General features: G+C 54.8%; 1 protein-coding gene across 41 annotated transcripts in view; it reads right to left on the bottom strand.

Annotated features, from left to right (window-relative positions):
* The window catches only part of PNPLA7 (patatin like domain 7, lysophospholipase), a 70,414-nt gene that overhangs the window by 25,556 nt on the left and 28,495 nt on the right, over positions 1-16,363 (bottom strand). For all 41 annotated transcript variants that reach the window (XR_014082940.1, XR_014082941.1, XM_081593244.1 and 38 more), the window contains 9 exons: positions 14,634-14,734; positions 14,388-14,534; positions 8,803-8,880; positions 6,950-7,155; positions 5,771-5,902; positions 5,095-5,218; positions 4,400-4,513; positions 3,218-3,287; positions 199-348 (listed from right to left, as the gene is read on the bottom strand). Coding sequence is in view for 39 of the 41 variants with exons in the window: in XM_081593244.1 (XP_081449370.1) it covers positions 199-348; positions 3,218-3,287; positions 4,400-4,513; positions 5,095-5,218; positions 5,771-5,902; positions 6,950-7,155; positions 8,803-8,880; positions 14,388-14,534; positions 14,634-14,734 (1,122 nt within the window). In the remaining 2 variants the exon portion in view is untranslated. The remainder of the gene's footprint in view (positions 1-198; positions 349-3,217; positions 3,288-4,399; positions 4,514-5,094; positions 5,219-5,770; positions 5,903-6,949; positions 7,156-8,802; positions 8,881-14,387; positions 14,535-14,633; positions 14,735-16,363) is intronic.

Here is a 16,363-nt window from a genome sequence, read left to right as displayed (position 1 = left end):
CGGGTCTCCCCATCAAGACTGTCCGGAGGCTCCATCTCACTGTGACGGTCCCTTCCCCAGCACCGCACCCCCCACCCCCACCCAGGGTCATTAGCCTTGCGGGCAACGCTGAGTGCTCTTTCAGGAGAACCTGGAAGGATGCGAGGCAGGAGGAGGAGGTGACCCAGGGGACCTCAGGTGGCCTCGGGCAGGGCTTACCGATAGTGCTGAGGGCGTGCTTGAGTTCCAGGGTGAAGGCGGTGAGAGGCACGTCCTCCGACACTGGCATGACGGCCACCGTGGAGAGGTTGCTGGCGGGGTTCCCCGAGTCCCACTTGCTGCCCACAGTATGGAACCCAAACTGGTGACCTGCAGAGCACAGGGGTGTGCACTAGCCCAAGGCGCTGCCGCTCGGACAGTCTCAGTGTCCCTGAATGTTTCCAGGTGACGGCGTGGCCCCAGCAGCCTGGCTGGGGGAACGGGCACCCGGGTCTGCCCTGGTCTCCACAACTAGAGCCCTGTCCTTCCTGCTGAAAGCCAACCGCACGGCGGCACCCTTGCGTCTCACACATCAGGACTGGCTCCACTGAAGGGGACGCGGGCACGGACTCAGAGAAGACCGTGGGGCCCAGAGGGAACGCAAAGAGGCAGAGGGCTGGCCGGGGGAGGGCCCGTCCTCTGCCCGCAGCCCCTCCTGGGGTTCTTCCACCACCTCCTCCAGAGACAGCGAACAGCCTGAGTTTTAGATGATGACACCTTTCTACTGTCTCGTCTGCGTAGGTTTCCAGACCCGGGGTGAGACACAGAACCACCCGCCGGAGGTCAGGGCTGGGTCCCCAGGACCACAGGCTCCCCATTCTCTAGTCGTGAGGACAGGAGGCCCCACAGCAGCAGCGATGGACCTGCAGGCACATATGGCCACGAGGTCATTCCCTCCATCAGTGCATCCCTGGCTGAAGTTTATTTCTAATCACAAAGTCCCTTCTTGGTGGGTGGCATCTCCTGCTTTCATGGAGGTGGCTGAGGGGACAGCCTCACCCTTCCTGCCGGCCACATCCCAGCCAGGCTCCAGTCTTCCGGGGCCCGGACATGCTGAGGGCTCTCTTCCTGGCTCCCCTGGCTGGCCGCTGGCCCTGGCCATGCAGGAAGGCCCAGTTCTGTCCATTTCTGACTCTGCTGGTCTTGTCCCTGGGGAGGAGGGTGGGTCCCCGCAAGGCCTGACCCAGAAGCCAGTGTGGGGGCTCAGGAGGCAGAGACAGGGCTCCCAGGAGCTAATCTGGGGCAGGGAAAGGGGAGGGAGGGCTGTGAGCCCACTGCTGGCGGCATGCAAGGCAGCAGAGGGCCCCTGTCCCTGGATTTGCTGAAGCTTCTTTGTGGGGAGTCCCTTCCTCTCTCTTTCCCAGAGACCTCTGACATCAGAACCCTCCATCTGCGGTAGGCCCAGAGGGGGAATTTATCGCCAGCTCCTGACAGCTTTCGCTTAGCTTTTAAGAAAAGCTGTGAGAAGCTCTGGTTCTGGCCAAGGAGACGGAACCGGCATCCCACCTACCCGTGGCCACCAGCTACAAGAAGGCCCTGGACGCAGCTCTCAGGAGGCCCAGAGGAGCGCTGAGAGGAGGGCAAACTGGCCAGGGGCCTCAACTCATGGGGGGACCACTCCACCAGTGCCACAGGGGTGGTGGTGTCATGCCTGGACCCAGCTACCGCCATGTGAGACCTTCCTTCCCACTCCCCAGCAGGGCTGCCTCCCAGGAGACTTTCCAGGGCCCTCTGCCCTAAGCAAATCCTGCCTGGGCTCTAGACAGATGGTGGAGCCCCAACTCTCCAAGGCCAGCACTAGCAAGCAGAAGCAGCACCCTGTCCAGAGAGGGGGATATGGAGAAGAGAGTCCCCTAAACCCTGGGTGAAGTCCTTGGCTCACCCCCAAGTAGCCCCTGTGTGAGACTGGCCAGAAGCACACAGCGGAGGCTCTGAGAGCAGAAGGCGGTGGTGCCCCCGCCAGCCTTCACGCCGGCTCAGGGGGGCACACAGATGCAGCAGACCAGCGCAGCGAGGCAGAGGCCTTGGGAGCTAGGCTAGTGCTCAGACACAGCCGGGAAGGGGGCCGGGATGCGCTCTGAATATAGGCGCACCGAGAGTCTGCGCGAGTAAGCGATTTAAACGGGAACCAGACGATCATTGCAGAACACCCGGGATACGGGGTACAATCCAAAGTGACCAGGCATACCAAAAGCCAGGAAGACCTCAACCTGAGCAGGAGAAGACAACTAATGAAGACAAAATGACAACAGGTCACAGAATCTGGAAGTCCTTGACAAAATATTAAAACAGTGGTTCATAGCTAGCCAGAAACAGCCATCATGGGTAGTCTTGAAGCAAATGTAGAAATACAATAACCGAAACAAAAACCTCTCTGGGTGGGGTTAGGAGCAGAGTCAGGAAGACAGAGGAAAGAGCCAAAGACCCTGAAGTCAGATCAGAAGAAGTTACTTGATCTGAGCATCAGAGGAGAAAAACAGTTAAAACACAAGCACTCTCCCAGAGACTTTGGGGATGATAACAAGAGGTCTAATGTCTGCGTCTGTGAGTTTCCAAAAAAGAAGAAAGAGTACAGGGCCAAGAGAATATTTGAAGAAATAAAGGCTGAGACTTTCCCAAACGTGGTAAAAACATACATACATACATATATATAAATTAAACCTGCAGGTTCAAGAAGGTGAGCAAACCCCCAAACAAGATAAACTCAAAGGAATTTGTGCCCAAATATTCCAGAATCAAATTTCTAAACACTGAAGACAAGGGAAAATCTTGAACACAGTCAAAGAGAAAGGATGCACGTCTACCTGAGAGCAATTCCAAGTCTGGATTTCTCGTTAGACACAATGGAGGCCAGAGAGAAGTGGCACAAAATGTTTAAAGTGCTGAAATAAAAGGGCTGTTAAGACACAAAGGCACATCCAGCAACATGTATCCTTCAGAACAAAGGCAATTTAAAGACAGCTTTTGATGCAGGAAAATTCAGAGAATTTAAGAACCATTATTAAAGGAACTCTTTAGACAGAAAGCAGAGGACACCAGGAGGCAGCCTGGAAAACCAGTTGAGGGAATAGTTTCAAACACTGTGTCTGACAGCTGAAAACAAAAGTTCTAACCAACACGGTGTGAGGGGGAGTTTAAGGTAAGCAGGGGCTCCAGCCCGAGTGGGCGGGGCTCTCAGGTGCCAGGCCTGGGCACGCACCTGCCACAGCTCCCTGCTGGAGGCTGCCCAGGATCTTCTCGCCCAAGAGGCGAATCAGTCGAGTCACAACCTGGGGGCAGAGAAAGAACAGAGGCCTCAACCACACACCGTAAACCAGAAAGCCAAGCACCCCAGACCCACGGTTTCAAAACTGCCTCGGCTGTAAACTGCTCCGGGCTGTGGATGGTGACGCGGCCGCTGTCTGGTCACAGGCAGGTGGGCAGGCACGTGGCCTGCGACATTGCCCCGGCTGGCCGCCCCTGTCTTCCCCAGGCAGGAAACACAGGACAAATGGGGAAGCCACAACCCCCCAAGGCAGACCACAAGGGACCTCCGCAGAGCCAAGGGTCATTGTGTAGTGCTGAGTGCCAGCTCTGGCCAGACATGGGCTGGTATTATACGATATCCAGGGAGAATTACCTTTTAAATATAATAATGCTATTGTAGTTATATTAATTCTAAATTTTTTGAGTTGCAGACTCAAGTAAATAAAGTTGAAATGTCAAAATGTGTATAATTCACTTCTAAATGCTTTTGTATGAGGATAAAGTGAGTTGAAAATTTTTTAATTGCTACAGTTACCAAGATGGCAGAGGAGGTACTGTCCAGGAAACCTGCTTTTGTGGCTCTTGCATGCTGTGCAGAATCATTTTTGAAAAGAGAAGCTGTTGTCAGCTTACCCCAATCACACATACTTACTGCATTAATAGTTGATCTATTATATGGTACTAAAGAAAGGATCCGCTTTCTGTGTTATTTTTATCACGTTTTGGTATTAAAGTCGTATTAACTTCATAAATAACCTGGGGGCTGCTTCATCAGTTCACACACGGGCTCGTGGGGATGGATCAGGCCTGAGCCTTCAGAGGGGCCACTCCTGTCGCTCTCCAGGAGCAGCCCTGCCCCTCCCTCCAAACTGCTGAGGTACAGGCTCTCCATTTCCCTGTCTACACTCTAATGACTCAGAAGCAGGGAAGTGACATCAGAAAACCAGAAGCAGGGCAGGCTGCCCTCATCCCGCCTCCTGGCTGACTGCCGGGCACTGCAGTCCTGCCCTGAAGCCGGTGGGGACTGCTGTCTGGGGAAGCGGGGGCGGCCCTCCTCCCGCAGCCTGCCTGATGGGAGCAGTCTTGGTCTCAACCCGGTTCTGACATTCTGACTTCACAACTTGACAGCCCTCACCTGCGGGTACTGGCGCTTGATGGAGTTCAGGGCTCCTTCGGGAAGCTTGGCCAGCTCTGAGTCCCGAATGGCATGCACTGTGGTCGCCCTGGCCTGGTGGGTGAGCGCCTCCACCTGGGGACAGGAGCTGGTTCTAGGGCCACAGGCTGACCCCAGCGCCCGGAGGCAGGCCTGCGAGCAGGGTCCCAGCGCCCCCTCCAGAGCAGGTGGGGAGCTGGAGGAAACGGGGCTCACCCAGCACTCTGCGCTGGGGAGGGAAGCATCAGCGAGAGCTGTGGGCCTACCACCAGCATCCCAGATGGGCCAGGGCCTCACCCTCCCCGCGACGGCCTCGGAGTCTCAGGGAGACCACCGTCCCAGTGGCTGCCGAACCCACCCTAGGCCTGCTCTCCTGGGAGGCGGCCTGTGGGAGGCAACCCCTGGGCTATTCTACTGACTGTGCCTCCGCCCGAGGCGGAAAGAGAAAGGGTGTGGGGGGATGGGCGCGGGGTGTAGGGGGAGGAGCAGGGAAGGGAGGCGGCGGGGCGGGAAGGGGGCGGGTTGTGGGTGGGAAGGGGGCGGGGAAGGGGTTGGGGTGTAGGCGGGGAGGGGCAGGGGTGGGGCGGGAAGGGGAGGGGGAGGGGCGGAAAGGGGGTAGGGGTAGGGTGGGAGGGGAAGGAGCGTGGGCGGGAGGGGGGCGGGGCAGGCGGCCCTACCACGCCCACGAGGTCTCCGCGGCCGTACTCGCCCACCAGGCGCTTCTTGCCATCTTCCTTCTGGATCACAGCACGCAGGCGGCCGCTAAGCACGATGTAGGTGCAGTCGGACTTGTCCCCCTGCCTGAGGGACAGAGGCTGTCGGGGCGGGCGGGGCACCTGGCAGGAAGCAGTTGGCCACCAGAGGCAGAGAAACAGACAACGGAATCTATTCTTCTCACTACATTGTTTTGTTTTGGAAAATCGTTATTTTCCATTAAAAAATATGTATACTAACATGTAAAGGGCTTATTGTGATTTTTAAATAAATGACTTTAAGTAATGATTTATCTTAGTTTTAATTTTTAAAACCGTGAAAACGGGTAGCTCTCAGCCGTATTTGACTCAGCAAGCGTGGACGTCTGAATTCAGCCGTTAGGACACGGGCGTGAGGCTGCCCATCTGAGCCCGCACCTGGCACACAAACACCTTTGTGGATGCTGTTTCCACGCGGCTCCGCTGGGCCCTGTGGAAGGCTGTGCCGGTGAAGAGGGAGTGCGTCTGAGGGCAGTGTGGGCACGGAAGCCAGGAGGCAGCCACGAGGCCGCTGCCTTTGTCACCCCGAGGCAGAGCAAATCAGCCCTTGTCTGTGGCCTGCAGCTGGCACTGCGCCCACGGCCAGGAAGGCAGGCCTCACCTGTATATGGCGCGCCCGGCCTCCACCTCCATCCAATCCAGGGAGAAGTCGATCTGCCGCACGAAGGACGACACCCGCCTCACCACGGTGTGCGCCACGCTCAGGACCACGGCTGGCTGCCTCCGCATGATGCTGCCGGGCATTGTGGAGTCATTCCCTGCCCCAGCTCCCTGGCCAGTCCCGCCGGGCTCCACCCCTTCACTCTAGGCCACAGGTGCCCCCCCGTCTCCACTTATCATGATGCCCACGGAGCCAGGGGTGAGGCCGGAGCGCAGACCCCAGTCAGCTACCTGCTCCCCTGCCCCCTGGGTATGCCCAGTGGCCAGAGACCCTGGGAGGGCTGTCGGAGCCCCTCCACAGTGGTCATCACCACCCACAGTGTCCTGGCAGTGGGCCAAAACCCCAACCCCCAGGATGTGCCAGAAGACTAGAGTGGAGGGGGTGCACAGGCGAGGCCGTGGCGGAGGGGTCAGTGGCAGAGACTGGAGGCTTGGAGCCAGGAAAGCCACTGGGTCCAGCAGAAACGTCAGCCACTGTCTCCTGTCTGCCAGTGGGAACCAGGCTGGGGGTGTGAAGCCAAGCAGGTACCCGCTGTAGTGCGGAGGCCCCTGGAGGGCAGCTCCGGGGGGTGCTCATCTCCTGGGTTGCAGTCTCCTGGCTGCACTGGGCCACAGAGACTGCAGGGCCTGGGGGGCTCCGGACTCGGCCAAGCAATAGGCAGATGAAGTCACCAGTCTCTGAGATGACTGAGGCGGGAGCAGGGGCAGGTCAGGGATACGTAAAGTTCCGCTTGGGGTGACGTGTGGGAGCCCCGAGGACCGCAGGCAATGTCAGGACAGCAGCCGACACGAGCCTCACCTCCAGAGGGAAGGGACTAGTGCACAGGGTCCCTCGGGACGCCAGCCAAGGCGCCGCTGTGAGCACGTACACGCGGACGGTCACACGGACACACGAGTACACGCACACGTATGCACATGGCACAGACACAATCACAAGCAGGCCCCTGGGCCCATGCGGAGACGTGCACGCGCGCTACAGACACACTCAGGCCCACGGGGAGACGCGCACGCGCACTACAGACACGCTCAGGCCCACGGGGAGACGCGCACGCGCACTACAGACATGCTCGGAGGACCAGGTGGGAGCCACGCAGGGGCAGTGGCCAGCGGGGGCACTCACTCGTAGAAGTGCGCCTTGGAGATGGACAGGAAGCTGCAGTCCCGGTTGGCCCTGATGGTGAAGATGAGGGGCTCGCCCGTGAGCACCGCCAGCTGGCCCACCATCTCACCGGGCCGTGCCATGAACAGGAACGTGTCCTCCTCGCTGTCAATCTTCCGCTGGTACACGTGCAGCAGCCCCGAGACCACGAAGAGGATATTCGTGTCCTGAGAAAACACAGGCCCTGGCGGAGCTGGCAGAGCTCCCGAGCCCGGGCCGGCGGGGGAGGCCGCAGGCCGGCCTCCACCTGCACGGCTCACGTGACCGGCCCCGGGCCCAGACTCGCTGGGAATGTCCCGTCCCTCATCACCAACCACAGGGGACGAGCCCTCTCTGGGTCTCTGGTCCACGGCAGCCGCCCAGCCCCGGAGGCACCTACAGATCGAGCTGCTCCACACAAACATGCCGGCAGCTCAGCACCGCGCAAGGCGGAGACAGGAGCTCGCCCCTGAAAGCGGCTAAAGCCGGCAGTACAACCCCCACCCCCGGCACACAGCACAGGCTCTCAGGGCCCAGCGCTCGCAAATGTGCCTGTGAAACAGTCTGATGCCAAGCCCTCTCAGGACCCTTCCTCATCTGCTCACCCCACTCCATGGGACCCCTCTCCCTGGTCTGAGAAGAAAAGGGTCAGTGTGTCAGAAACGGAAAAAATGAAAAGCAGCCTGTGCCGGCCCCGCAGGGCTCTCAAGGCTGGGGGCAGGCGGAGGCCCCTGCTGCAGCGCAGCCTCTTGGGGGTGCTGGGTGCTAGGTGCTGCGGAAGGCCCGGGACAAGCCTTCCCACAGGGCCCCGAAGGCCGGATGCTGGGAGTCAGCCAGCAGCCCGCCTCCCTCAGGAAAAGGACAGGCCTTTCTCCTGTCTTGTCCCCAGAGAACAAGAGAAAGGGCAGAGGGCAGGGGAAGAGGCCCAGGAGGGTCCCCACCAGGCTGACTCTCCATGCCCCTGGCCCAGCCCCCAGGGCTGCTAGGTGGTCTGCCTCCTCAGCACTGGCCCGGGTGGCCATGCTCCAGGGAAAGCCCACACAGGAAGGGGATGCAGGTCGGCCTGCTTGCTCAGCAAGGAAGGCCCTTCTCACCACTGCCGCTCAACCAGCAAACGAAGGACTCCTGCTCCCAGCTGGTACAGGGCTGGGGAAGGCGGCCCTCACCACAGGAGGCCGGAGAGATACGGTCTCTGCCGCCCAGCAGAGCAGGGCTCTCAGCATCAGAAACAACATGCATCTGGGCTCACTCAGTCGTGTCTGACTCTTTGCAGCCCCATGGACTGTAGCCCGCCAAGCTCCTGTGTCCATAGGATTTTCCAGGCAAGAATACTGGAATGGTTGCCACTTCCTGCTCCAGGGGATCTTCCCGACCCAGGGATTGAACCCAGGTCTCTTGCATCTGCTGCACTGGCAGGCAGATTCTTTACTACTAGCATCACCTGGGAAGTCCCACATTCATTTGTGAGAAACAAAACTATTTTTCATCTGTATTAGGTTTGAGGACTGAGCAAACAGTGCTCTCTCCTGTACCTGACTTCCTGAGTGAGACTGGTAATGGCAACGCGGATGTGCATATGGACACGCCCATGCTGGGCGGGACAAAGCCACCCCAGGAAGAGGGCGGGCTCAGTGACCCTCAACAGGTCTGCAGATGCTGCACAGGCCTGAGGACAAGAGCCCATCCGCGCTCAGTGACAGCAGACCGCACCTCGTGTGTCCACTGGGTCTAGAGGCCACACTGAGGCTGCCTCCTCTGAGCTCCGCCCAGAGCCAGGGCCAGTGCCAGTCCTGGGTGGTCTGGTGGCCACTCTCGCAGACTCCGCCTTCCCTCACCTGGTCTCCCTGCCGCGACACCACCGTGCCCCCTGGGACATGGAGAAGCGTCACCCGGCCGTCTAACAGAGAAGGGTCCTAGAAACGGAAACACAGGGTCAGGACAGGGAGCACAGAGACCAAGCTTCTGTGGACGCTGCACACGGCCCCCCGGGCAGAGGGACACAGCCACAGGGCATCGCCAGCCCTCGGAGGACCACCCGTGGAGACAGGCCTGGAGGATGCCCTGGCGACAAGCTGGTGACAGTGGCACAGGACAGACAAGCGTCAGTGAGACACAGCAGAGAACACACGCACGCCACCACGCCTGTGAAGGTACGTGACGGAGAGGGGACGTCAGTGTCGTGAGAAAGGTGGCTTGGTGACTGCATGGTGCAGGCCTGACTGGCAAGCGTCCTGGTCAGGCGCCCTTTTCCCTGCTAGCTACACTAAGAGCTCTTCACTGCATACCCAGGAGCACACTCAGGGTCTTGTGAGGAGAGAAACCTGGAAAGTGAGTGCCAAGGGCGTGGAAATACCAGCTGTGTTTACAGTTCACAGAGACAGTAGAACAGAAACATCAAGAAAACTTCCTAGTCACCTCTGAAGAGGCCTGCGTGCGTGCTAGGATGCTTCAGTTGTGTCCGACTCTTTGCAACCCTATGGACCATAGCCCGCCAGGCTCCGCTGTCCGTGGAGTTCTCCAGGCAAGAATGCTGGAGTGGGTTGCCATGCCCTCCTCCAGAGGATCTTCCCGACCCAGGGATCAAGAACCTGCGACTCATGTTTCCTGCACTGGCAGGCGGGTTCCTTACCACTAGCGCCACCTGGGAAGAGGACAGGTGCCTACATCCCTAGTTCCAGCCCTGCAAAGCCGAGGGGGCAGGAGTCTAAGCCCGGGCATTGGGGCTGCCAGCCGACACCCACAGAGAAAGATGGACGCCACGTGCCTCCTGACCAAGAGTGAGACCTGCGCCCCGGTTCCCACACCACAGGGGGCGGGGGGCCAGCCCAGCTGTCAGACACAGGGAAGATGCAGTCTCTGGATAAAGGACAACAGAGGCTTTAGAGAAGAGGCCTGAGAGCCCACCAGCCCCCACCACTCAGCACCTTCAGGAGCAACCTGGACAGGAAAAGATTGAAGAATTATTGTTGCATTTGGGGGCGGGGACAGGGCATTGTGTTATGTTTAAAAGCAGCCTGTGTCTTTTAGGGAGGAAGTCATCGACTCGATGGACATCAGTTCAGTTCAGTTCAGTCGCTCAGTCGTGTCTGACTCTTTGTGACCCCATGAATTGCAGCACGCCAGGCCTCTCTGTCCATCACCAACTCCCGGAGTCCACCCAAACCCATGTCCATCGAGTTGGTGATGCCATCCAGCCATCTCATCCTCTGTTGTCCCCTTCTCCTCCTGCCCCCAATCCTACCCAGCATTAGGGTCTTTTCCAATGAGTCAACTCTTCGCATGAGGTGGCCAAAGTATTGGAGTTTCAGCTTCAACATCAGTCCTTCCAATGAACACCCAGGATTGATCTCCTTTAGAAAGAATGGATTGATTGGATCTCCTTGCAGTCCAAGGGACTCTCAAGAGTCTTCTCCAACACCACAGTTCAAAAGCATCAATTCTTCGGCGCTCAGCTTTCTTTATAATCCAACTCTCACATCCATACATGACCACTGGAAAAAACCATAGCCTTGACTAGACGGACCTTTGTTGGCAAAGTAATGTCTCTGCTTTTAAATATGCTATCTAGGTTGGCCATAACCTTCCTTCCAAGGGGTAAGCATCTTTTAATTTCATGGCTGCAGTCACCATCAGCAGTGATTCTGGAGCCCAAAAAAATAAAGTCTGACACTGTTTCCACTGTTTCCCCATCTATTTCCCATGAAGTGATGGGACCAGATGCCATGATCTTAGTTTTCTGAACGTTGAGCTTTAAGCCAACTTTTTCACTCTCCTCTTTCATCAAGAGGCTCTTTAGTTCTTCTTCACTTTCTGCCATAAGGGTGGTGTCATCCGCATATCTGAGGTTATTGATATTTCTCCCAGCAATCTTGATTCCAGCTTGTGTTTCTTCCAGCCCAGCGTTTCTCATGATGTACTCTGCATATAAGTTAAATAAGCAAGGTGACAATATACAGCCTTGATGTACTCCTTTTCCTATTTGGAACCAGTCTGTTGTTCCATGTCCAGTTCTAACTGTTGCTTCCTGACCTGCATACAGGTTTCTCAAGAGACAGGTCAGGTGGTCTGGTATTCCCATCTCTTTAAGAATTCTCCACAGTTTATTGTGATCCACACAGTCAAAGGCTTTGGCATAGTCAATAAAGCAGAAATAGATGTTTTTCTGGAACTCTCTTGCTTTTTCGTTGATCCAGCGGATATTGGCAATTTGATCTCTGGTTCCTCTGCCTTTTCTAAAACCAGCTTGAACATCTGGAAGTTCACGGTTCACGTATTGCTGAGGCCTGGCTTGGAGAATTTTGAGCATTACTTTACTAGCATGTGAGATGAGTGCAATTGTGCGGTAGTCTGAGCATTCTTTGGCATTGCCTTTCTTTGGGATTGAAACGAAAACTGACGTTTTCCAGTCCTGTGGCCACTGCTGATTTTTCCAAATTTGCTGGCATATCGAGTGCAGCACTTTCACAGCATCATCTTTCAGGATTTGAAATAGCTCAACTGGAATTCCATCACCTCCACTAGCTTTGTTCGTAGTGATGCTTTCTAAGGCCCACTTCACTTCACATTCCAGGATGTCTGGCTCTAGGTGAGTGATCACACCATCATGATTATCTGGGTCGTGAGGATCTTTTTTGTACAGTTCTTCTGTGTATTCCTGCCACCTCTTCTTAATATTTTCTGCTTCTGTTAGGTCCATACCATTTCTGTCCTTTAGGTGATGGACAGGGAGGCCTGGCATGCTGCGATTCATGGGGTCGCAAAGAGTCGGACACGACTGAGCGACTGAACTGAACTGAACTGATAGATATTTCCACTACCTTTTTACATGTCTAAACCTTTATATAATGAATAACGACATAAAAAATAAATCCTGGATGTACTGATTATTGAATATGAAAAATAAAATAATAAAAATAAGTTTGTTTAAAATTCTTAAAACTAGACTGAGAAAATATCAGCTAAAATAATCTGAAAATTTTATTGATGGATTAGATATAATAAACAAAATTTTAACTGTAACTGAGGAATTCTGAAGTCCAGCTTTGGGGCATCTGATTGGCCCAGACTTCTAGCGAAAGCAAAGAGAACTCCTTTCTGAAGGAAATAATGTCACCTCTGGTCTCATATAATTTCTACAAATAAACATGATATACAGCACATAGTTACCAAGGAAAACCAGGTCCAGTCAGAGGTGAGCCACCACAAGCCAGGGCCAGAGGGAACAAAGGCAACGGAGACCCCACGGGAGGGACTCCACAGTGACACGCATGCCCGCGGGTGAAGCTCGCGACAGCTGGGCTGGCGACAGCAGACCCAAGAAGCAGGCCTGCCGGTATGGGGACGGGAGAACCAGGCTCAAGAATTCAATCCCAGGGTTAGCAGCAGACCTGATTCTGTTAGAAGAATTAGTGAACTTAAATAAAAACATCAATATCTCTATTTCTTTCAAGTATATAAAGACTTTTATAATGAAAATGCAGAAGAAAGGGTAAGACTCACAATGGATCAATGAGAACAGACATTCGCTGGAGTCTCTGAGGGAGAAGAGAGGAAAGGGATGGGGGCAGTGCTTGAGGCGATGATGCCGGCCATTTGTCAACAATGACAGAGACAGCCTGAAGAGGCCCACAGGGTCTCGTGCAAGACGAATAAAAAGAAACCCATGCTCAGTTCTGTCAAAGGGACGCTGCACCATCCGAGAGAGCCCATCTTGACAGCAACAAGGCGACAAGGAGGGAAGACCAGCACGCCCTCCTCTGCAGACGCTCGGGCGGGATGCAGCGCGCTGCCGCTGACTTGCAACTGGGGACCCAGCCCAGGGGACGTGAGCTGTCCCTCAGGAGGCTGAGTCCCACAGGAGGAAGGAGTCCGCGCACCAGCCTTGGCCTCCCTCTGCACGCAAGGCGGCTCCCCGCGCCCGAGAACTGGCACGTGGCAGCATCTGGACCAGTCAGGTGGAGGTGCCTGTGGACCCCAACGCGGGCCTGAAAGCTGACCCAGTCAGGAGGCTGTGCTGTGCAGATGACAGAACCTTCATGAAAACCCCTAGTTCCTGCCCAGGGGGGCCAGGAAAGGAGGCCCCATGAGCTGAGGGGTGTGGGAGGCCCCTTCTGTCCCTGTTTTCTGGGGCTCAGGGAGGGAAGTCCGGCTGCAGAGCTACACTGCCCTGCACAGCGCCGGAAGTAAGAGAGGAAGCGCAGAGGATCAGACAGGCCAGATCCCCACAGAGACACTGGAGACAGAGCACGATTCTGAGCCAGCCAGGGAGTCATGAGCAAAAATACATCAATCCAGTCCTTCCCTGCATCCCGCACAAAAATTGATCCCATCTGCTTTAACAGTATACAAAAATATTTCTGAATCCAAAGTAAGGAAATGTTTCTTAGGCACAAAAAGCACTAACCATAAAAGAAAAAACTGATGCTTACTGCATTATAATTACAAACTTCTGTCCACCACAAAGACCATTCAGAAAGCAAAAAAGGCAAATCCCAGAGGAGATGACTATGTGCAAGACGTACGCAGCATAGGACTTTCGTTCAGAAACTGTAAAGAAACCCCAGAAGCCTAAAAGTAAAGACCGAGAAACGGGCAGAAGGCTCCACATGCCTCCCCCACCAGAGGCAAAGACAGTAAGATGTGAGAGACTCAGTCCCATTAGCAACCAAAGAGATCGAATTAACGCTAAAAGCCAAGCCCACACCCCCACTTTTATCTGAAATGGAAAAGCCCCCAATTCTGACTGCTGGCACAAAGCCCTCATCTACCAGCTTGGAGGGGACACAGACCCACGTGTGACTGAGCTCAGCACTGGCACGGAAGGAGCCTCTGGCCCAGGCAGCGGCGTGGGCGCAGACTTGGAAGACACACAGGCTGCGTCCCTCTTACCCGGCGCACATGTGGGCGCTGGGCAGCCGTCCCCCGGGAGGAAGAGGGGTCGTGGCTGGGAGCACTCAGTCTAGTTTGGGATGAGGTGGCTTCACACTTGTCTGTTTAGAAGGCACGCACAACATTTTATGTGAAGGGAAAAGATAAATAAAAAACATGTTAAGTGATGAAGGCATGTTTTTAACCCTTTGTTAGCATCCTGAGTGGTGCCCTGTCCTGTGGGCACCCAGAAGGCAAGGACCCCAGACTGCCCTGGGAGGGGGTCTGCAGAACACCAGCATCAGGACCATCAGGACGCCGTCCGGAGCCCTGCCTGGGGGAGGGGTAGCCATGGCTGTCCCTGCCCTGGAACAGCTGCCTGAAGAAGCGGGACTTCTGAGGACAGGGTCTCCAGGACAGGCAGAAACCTCCCCAACCCCAGCCAGAGGAGGCAGCAGGGTCACCTGAAGAAGTGGGACTTCTGAGGACAGGGTCTCCAGGACAGGCAGAACCCCCCCCAACCTCAGCCAGAGGAGGCAGCAGGGTCACGCACATCCAGCTTCATCAGGGTGAGCAGGTCCTGTGTGGCAGCTCTGAGGATGGAGTCTGTCTTCCTGCTGGCGACAGACTCATCCGGGGTACCATCCGAGTTGGGGAGGAGAGCCGATGGGGTCTCTGCAACAACCACAGTCTTCTTGGGCTGGAGAAGAACACAGGCAGCGTGATCAGAAGGGTGCGAGTGGCCCAAGGCGGGCCCCAGGGAGCTCCAGCGGAGGGGCGGGGCAGGGCAGCCGCCTACCTTGCCGGCTGCAGCGCCCCCAGGGCGCTCTTCTGTGTGCGGCGGGACCCGGGCTCGGTCACACGCCATTCTCAGGTCTGAGGTGGCAGCTGCTGTGCCCCCTGCAAACGGAGGGGAGACTCAGGGCACCACGCTTGTCCCTGTACACACCGGGTGCTGTGTACCCACCAGGGCGGGGCTGGCCGAGAGCACAGACCTGGAAGGCGACACTAGAGACAGAGCAGCCTCGGGCACTCACAGAAAGCTGCTGTCGAGACCCCACGACGGGCAAAGGACGGCAAAGCCCAGTCCCAGGCAGAGCGGGAGGAGCCGGGCGGGCAGCTCCCACTGGGCCGGTGGAGCCCAGGAGGCGGGAAGTAGCAACTGTGGGTCTGCCTATGGTTTGAGAGCAACTTTGCCTCAATACCGCCCTTCACATGGGAAACGAATGCAGTTTGTACTCATATGAAAAAGTAAAAAATGGATTATTAACAAGAACCAGCCATTCCCTTCTCCAGGGTATCTTCCTGACCCAGGGATCGAACCAGAGTCTCCTGCATTGCAGGCTGATTCTTTACCATCTGAGCCACCAGGGAAGCCCCCTACAAAGACCAATACCCACTAATTTTTTAAACATTATGTTTCATAGGAAAATATTTAAATGTGCATAGAGATTTTCTTATATTAATAAGGTTTTGAAATGTTGAAAACAAACACAGCAGTTAATAACTACTTTTGTCCATCCTAATAAACTATGCACTCATAGTATTTTATTATAATATTATAGACATGTCAATATGCTGCACTACTTTATTACTTTACTATTTATTATTAATAAGTCAAAGCATTGTGATACCAACATCTGTTTGAGAAATAAACCCAACCACACCCCCCGTGATAAACACACACATATATGAAACATCACACATCTCCACACTGATCTGCTGCTATAATCATATATGAATCACACATCTCCACACTGATCTGCTGCTATAATCATATATGAATCACACATCTCCACACTGATCTGCTGCTATAATCATATATGAATCACACATCTCCACACTGATCTGCTGCTATAATCATATATGAATCACACATCTCCACACTGATCTGCTGCTATAATCATATATGAATCACACATCTCCACACTGATCTGCTGCTATAATCATATATGAAACATCACACATCTCCACACTGATCTGCTGCTATAATCATATATGAATCACACATCTCCACACTGATCTGCTGCTATAATCATATATGAAACATCACACATCTCCACACTGATCTGCTGCTATAATCATATATGAATCACACATCTCCACACTGATCTGCTGCTATAATCATATATGAATCACACATCTCCACACTGATCTGCTGCTATAATCATATATGAATCACACATCTCCACACTGATCTGCTGCTATAATCATATATGAATCACACATCTCCACACTGATCTGCTGCTATAATCATATATGAATCACACATCTCCACACTGATCTGCTGCTATAATCATATATGAAACATCACACATCTCCACACTGATCTGCTGCTATAATCATATATGAATCACACATCTCCACACTGATCTGCTGCTATAATCATATATGAATCACACATCTCCACACTGATCTGCTGCTATAATCATATATGAATCACACATCTCCACACTGATCTGCTGCTATAATCATATATGAATCACACATCTCCACACTGATCTGCTGCTATAATCATATATGAAACAT

This window comes from Giraffa tippelskirchi, chromosome 4 (genome assembly GCF_054371585.1).
Source record: "Giraffa tippelskirchi isolate mGirTip1 chromosome 4, T2T-mGirTip1v1.2.pri, whole genome shotgun sequence".
NCBI classification, from domain to species: domain Eukaryota; kingdom Metazoa; phylum Chordata; class Mammalia; order Artiodactyla; family Giraffidae; genus Giraffa; species Giraffa tippelskirchi.
The sequence above is the reverse complement of the archived record's forward strand: the minus strand, read 5'-3'. Positions and strand labels throughout refer to the sequence as shown.